The sequence below is a fragment of the Suncus etruscus genome, chromosome 14 (assembly GCF_024139225.1).
Source record: "Suncus etruscus isolate mSunEtr1 chromosome 14, mSunEtr1.pri.cur, whole genome shotgun sequence".
NCBI lineage: Eukaryota > Metazoa > Chordata > Mammalia > Eulipotyphla > Soricidae > Suncus > Suncus etruscus.
In genome coordinates, this window is record NC_064861.1 from 68,475,551 (window position 1) to 68,481,750 (window position 6,200).

Here is a 6,200-nt window from a genome sequence, read left to right on the forward strand (position 1 = left end):
TAGTAGGACTATAAAAGCGGCCGAGGTAAGGCTCCGAAGCCACAGCACCTGTCCAGCACCATGGCTTTCCTCTGGATCGTCTCCTGCCTTGCCCTCCTGGGCTCTGCCTTCGGTGAGTGTCGGCACAGTGGCCCCGAGGCCTGAGATCACTTTTGGGAAGCCTGGGCCCAGGGGAGCAGTAAGCCTTCCCATACCCTGAGGTTGGGGCCAACACAGGGACTGGATGCCCCCACTGTGTTCTGGGGGAACATGAGCACAGTGAGGGTGGGGTGAAGGCACCCCAAGTCCTGAGGGGATGTTTATTTTTGGGGGTCACACCCAGCAGCACTCAGGGGTTACTCCTGGCTCTGTGCTCAAAAATCACCCCAGCAGGCTCAGGGCACATATAGGTTGCCAGGAATAGAACCCTTAGGGTTGGCTGTGTGCAAGGCAAATGCTCTACCACTGTGCTATGGCTCCGGTCCCCTGATCTTTTTTTTGTCACCCAGTGGTGCCTAGGGAGCCTATGGAGTATCAGGAATACATTCGGGCTCTCCTGATGCAGACATGTGCCCCGGCCCCCTGAGCTTCTCCAGCCCAAGTTCCTTTGGGTTCTTGGGGACACACAAGGCAATCCTCTACCAACCCATCCAGCAGTTCATGGGCTACCTAAGACATGGGACTGCCAGGTCCCCAGCTCAGCCTGGAAGTCTCTGGGCCTCCTGGTTGTACCCACAGGCTCAGAGGTCCCCAGAGGCTGTCTGCAGCCCTTCTTGGGGGGACGAGGTGTTACTGGTGTAGAAACCAGCTGGGCGCAAGCACCGAGATACCCGTTTATCTCCCAGAATCCAGGCATTAGGTTTTGGGCAAGTTTTTGTTGTTTTTGTTTTTGTTTTGTTTTGTTTTTGAGCCTCATCTGGTGATACTCAGGGGTTATTCCTGGCTATGTGCTCAGAAATCGCTCCTGGCTTGAGGGACCATATGGGATGCTGGGGGATCAACCTCGTCCGTCCTAGGCTAGTGTGGGCAAAGCAGATGCCTTACTGCTTGGTGCCATTGCTCTGGACCCAAGTTTTTGTTTTTGTTTTTTTTTAATTTTTTTGGTTTTTTGGACCACACCTGTTTGATGCTCAGGGGTTACTCCTGGCTAAGCACTCAGAAATTGCCCTTGGCTTGGGGGACCATATGGGACACCAGGGGATCGAACCGTGGTCCTTCCTTGGCTAGCGCTTGCAAGGCAGACACCTTACCTCTAGCACCACCTTGCCGGCCCCTTTTTTAAATTTTTTCATAAAGCAAGATAGTATTATTGAAATTCTTTAGAATGTGAAGAGAGGAAGAGGAAGAGGATAAGTGTTTTCAGGAGGAAACATGGCCATAACCGTAAAGAAACAGAGACAAATGAGATGCGTGTTCAAGGGAGAACACTGGCTAACAAACAAGCCTATATTTTATTTTTATTTTTTATTTTTTTTGTTTTTGGGCCACACCCATTTGATGCTCAGGGATGACTCCTGGCTAAGCGCTCAGAAATCGCCCCTGGCTTGGGGGGACCATATGGGATGCTGGGGGATCGAAATGCGGTCCTTCCTTGGCTAGCACTTGCAAGGCAGACACCTTACCTCTAGCGCCACCTCACTGGCCCCTCTATTTTAGTTTTAAATGAGTTTAAAAATATACTTGGGGGGGCCGGGCGGTGGCGCTAGAGGTAAGGTGCCTGCCTTGCCTGCGCTAGCCTTGGACGGACCACGGTTCGATCCCCCGGCGTCCCATATGGTCCCCCAAGCCAGGAGCAACTTCTGAGCGTATAGCCAGGAGTAACCCCTGAGCGTCACCGGGTGTGGCCCAAAAACAAACAAACAAACAAACAAAAAAATATATATATATACTTGGGGCCAGAGCAATAGGACAGTAGGGCGTTTGCCTTACACTTGGCAGACTGGGGGACGAACTTGGGTTCGATTTCTAAAATCCCATATGGCTCCTTGAGCCTGCCAGGGGGGATTTCTGAGCATATAGCCAGGAGTAACCCCTGAGTATCACCAGATGTGGTGATATATATATATATATATATATCTTTTTTTTTTTTTTTTTTTTTTTTTTTTTTTTTTTTTTTTTTTTTTTTTTTTTTTTGGTTTTTGGGCCACACCCTGTGATGCTCAGGGGTTACTCCTGGCTATGCGCTCAGAAGTTGCTCCTGGCTTCTTGGGGGACCATATGGGACGCCGGGGGATCGAACCGCGGTCCGTCCTAGGCTAGCGCAGGCAAGGCAGGCACCTTACCTACAGCGCCACCGCCCGGCCCCCTATATATATATCTTGTATCAATAGATACTTGTATCTATTGAGGCTGGAGCCATAGTACAGCGGGGAGGATGCTTGTCTTGCAAATGCTCTTCCGGGGTTAGATCCTGGCATCCATATGCTCCCCAACATCGCCAGAAGGTTATTCCCAAGTGCAGAGTCATGAGTAAACCCTAAGCATTGCTGGGTGCAGCCCCCAAAAAAACTCCCAAACTATGTATTTCCAGAGGTGGCTGCCAACAGGAAGCAGCTCTGGCCCTGTAAGGGGAACTGGGCAATAGGCTGTGTATGGAAACTTCCATCTAACCTTCAATGCATTTTGAGGGGTGCTGGGGCACAGTGCAACCAGGGTGGGGTCTGAAGGAGGGCCCAGGGGTGCCGCATAGACCATTGCACCCTTAATTGCTCCATGTCTCCCAGGCTGCGGAGTCCCCGCCATCCACCCCGTGCTCAGCGGCCTCTCCAGGATTGTCAATGGTGAGGATGCCATCCCCGGCTCCTGGCCCTGGCAGGTGTCCCTGCAGGTAAGTTGGGGGGTGTGTGTCTGCGGCTGAGTGGTGGACCTGATGGGGTTCAGGCAAGATTGGGAGTCCTGCTGTCTCGGGGTGTGGCTGGACCCCCAACACTCTCCCTCCCTCCCACAGGACAGCACTGGCTTCCACTTCTGTGGTGGCTCCCTCATCAGTGAGAACTGGGTGGTGACCGCTGCTCACTGTGGTGTCAGGTAAGACCAAGAGTCCCCAGGAAGATATAGAGTTCTGGGGACCTGTAGCACCATAGATTAGGCCTCTGCCAACTTTACTTATTTGAAAAATTCAGTCCTGCACAAGCCCTCAGGGCTGATGGGAAGGGATCAGGCGTGGGTAGTTATTTGGGCGGATGCTGATGATTGCGTGGTGGTACATCTGCACGCCTGGGTCCCCCCCACCCCCGTTACGCTGTGCCGACATGCATCTACACAGAAGTGTTGCCCATAGAGCTTGTGATCAAGTTTGTAACCTCGGCCCCTAAGGCCCTACAAAGCAGACCAGACCCTCAAGTCCTCCATCTCTGAGGGCCAAAGCTCTGCCTCTGTGTACCCTGGGCTCCAGGCGCCTGAACCTTTCCTGGTTTCCCCAGAACCTCACACCGGGTCGTGGCTGGAGAGTTTGACCAGGGCTCCGATGCTGAGAATATCCAGGTCCTGAAGATCGCCCAGGTACTGTGACCCCAAAAACCAGCACGACCCAGAATGGGCCCCCACCTGTGCCTTGCCCATCACCCACTAGGGGGCTGTTAAGAGGCAGGAACATGGGACAGGGGGTCCTGGTCCTGCCGGTGTTAGCCTCTGCCCACACCCTACGGATGCCATCTGCCCCTCCCCTCCAGGTCTTCAAGAACCCCAAATTCAACATGTTCACCATCAACAACGACATCACTCTGCTGAAGCTGGCCACTCCCGCCCGCTTCTCCGAGACCGTGTCCGCTGTGTGTCTGCCCAACGAGGCCGACAACTTCCCCGCTGGCTCCGTGTGTGCCACCTCCGGCTGGGGCCTGACCAAGCACAACAGTGCGTGCCAGGGCCAGGCAGGCAAGTGGAGGGGGAGGACTTGCACTGGAGGTGCTGTGACTGACACCCCCTTTGCCTTCCCAGATGCCAACACCCCCGACAAGCTGCAGCAGGCTGCCCTGCCCCTGCTGTCCAACGATGAGTGCAAGAAGTTCTGGGGCAACAAGATCACCGACCTGATGGTGTGCGCCGGCGCCAGCGGTGTCTCATCCTGCATGGTGCGTGCTTGGTCTGAGGCTGGTCAAGGTCTGGGATGGGTTGTGGGGACCAGCGCAGGCAGGGGAGCCCCAGATTCACAAGGGTGGTTGGTTCAGGTTCTGGGAGCCCCAGCTCCACCAGCACCCCCTTTCTGAGCCTAGCACTCTCTCCTCCCACAGGGTGACTCTGGTGGCCCCCTGGTCTGCCAGAAGAATGGAGCCTGGACCCTGGTGGGCATCGTGTCCTGGGGTAGCGGCGTCTGCTCTACCTCCACCCCCGGCGTGTACGCCCGCGTCACTGAGCTCATGCCCTGGGTGCGCCAGATCCTGGCTGACAACTAAGTACGCACACAAGCTCAGGGGTCTCTCCCTACTGCTCATGTCTCAATAAACTGGTTGAAGCCAAGTCTGTGGTGTCTGAGTCCTCCTTGGGTCCCATCTCTCCCACATCTGGGCGCAGGGGGCGGTGGCTGAGAGGCGGGTAGGTAAGTGCTAGCAGGACACAGCGTCCCTTCCCTGGACACCTATGTTCCTACACCTGTCAACACATGCAGGTCCCAATGGCATTGAGTACGTAGCTGGGTGCCCACGTCCATGCTGCAAGCAAAGGGAAGGTTCTAGACTCAGTCCCCTTCCAACCCAGAATAACTCCTGGTCACCTTTTCGTTTGTTTTGTTTTTGGGTCACATCTGACAATGCTCAGGGGTTACTCCTGGCTCTACACTCAGAAATCACTCCCAGCAGGCTTGGGGGACCATATGGGATGCCAGGATTCAAACCACCGTACTTCTGTATGCAAGGCAAACACCCTACCACTGGGCTATCTCTCCGGCCCCTTGGTCACCTTTTCATGCAACACACAGCTGCCACACGGGGGTCCTGGAGCCGGCCAGCCTCATCCTTCCACAGAAGCACCTTCAGGGCTGCCAGGCTGGGCAAGAAAGCTAAATGCTTACCGTAGATCTAGTGCTGGTACCAAGACCCTGCTGAGACCTGGCACACGGGTCCACAGTCCTCCCCGGCTTCGACATCATCCTGTGTCAAGGCCTGTCAACCTCCCTGAGCGCACAGAACTAGCCCTGTGCCTAGGCTCTGAGGTCCTAGTCTCTCCCCTCCTTTCTTCAGCACCGCTACCCTCTCAAAGGCCCCCACTCCCATCCCCAGCCCCTCAAGTCCCTGTTCCTGGCAGGGGCAGGTGTTCCAACAGGCAAGGGAGAGGTTGAGGGCGGATGGATGGGGCTCAGGCAGGGCCAGGCCAGTCTGGCTCCCCAAGCCAGCTAAGCAGAGCACCCCTGCCTACGAAATGTCCCCTGGGCTCAGGCAGCCCCTGGGCACAGAAGACAAGTGTCACTTTCTGTCCAAGGCAACTGGATGAGAAACCTGAACCAACACAGAGGGTACTTAGCAGAGGAAATGCTCCATAGCTCTTCCAGGCAGCTGGCCCAATCCTGCACCTGGACAGACAAGGAAACTGAGGCCGAGCATGGTGACAACTCAGTGATGAGTATGGCTCTTCTGCTATCATGCCTGGGGGGTCTCATTTTCTCTCCAGGACATGCACTGGGCCAGGTTGGTGAGGGCATACACAGGGGAGGGTCAGAACAACCCGATAGGGACTTGCCCTCCTTCTCCCAAGACTCCCCTGTAGGCACCGGCCCAGACCCCCAGTTAGGTCTCCACTGTCCAGCCCCAATGGGGTCCTAAAATTCACTGTGACCTGCCTCCCTTTATCTCTCTGTGGCTTGTTCTCCTTTATCTGATGCTGAAGCTGAACCCCTCACACCCTCATTGTGGGGCTCCCCCAAGCCCTGTCCCCACGAAAATCTGGCATTAGGAGGCCTGTGAGAGACCAGGGGCGCATTCTGGGTTTGGTCCAAGCGCAACCATGAGAGTCTGTTGCAACCTGCCATTTTATTTTTTTGTTTTTGAACCACACCCGGTGACACTCAGGGGTTACTCCTGGCTATGCACTCAGAAATCGCTCCTGGCTTGGGGGACCATATGGGAAGCCGGGGATAAAACCAAGATTTGTCCTGGATCAGCCGCGTGAAAGGCAAACGTGCTACCACTGTGCTATGGCTCTAGCCCTATCCACCTGCCATTTCTGATGAAATTGTGGAACTGTAAAAAATCATGACAGGGGCCCGGAGAAATAGCACAGCGGCGTTTGCC

The 6,200-nt window shown here is 55.1% G+C and overlaps 1 protein-coding gene across 1 annotated transcript; it reads left to right on the forward strand.

The window, feature by feature from the left end:
• Positions 1 to 60: 60 nt before the first annotated feature.
• Positions 61 to 4,370, forward strand: LOC126027439 (chymotrypsinogen 2). The gene is made up of 7 exons (XM_049786457.1): positions 61 to 112; positions 2,703 to 2,806; positions 2,927 to 3,006; positions 3,402 to 3,480; positions 3,651 to 3,831; positions 3,916 to 4,049; positions 4,209 to 4,370. Exons 1-7 carry the CDS (start codon positions 61 to 63, stop codon positions 4,368 to 4,370), a joined length of 792 nt encoding a protein of 263 aa, XP_049642414.1.
• The last annotated feature ends 1,830 nt before the right edge of the window (positions 4,371 to 6,200 follow it).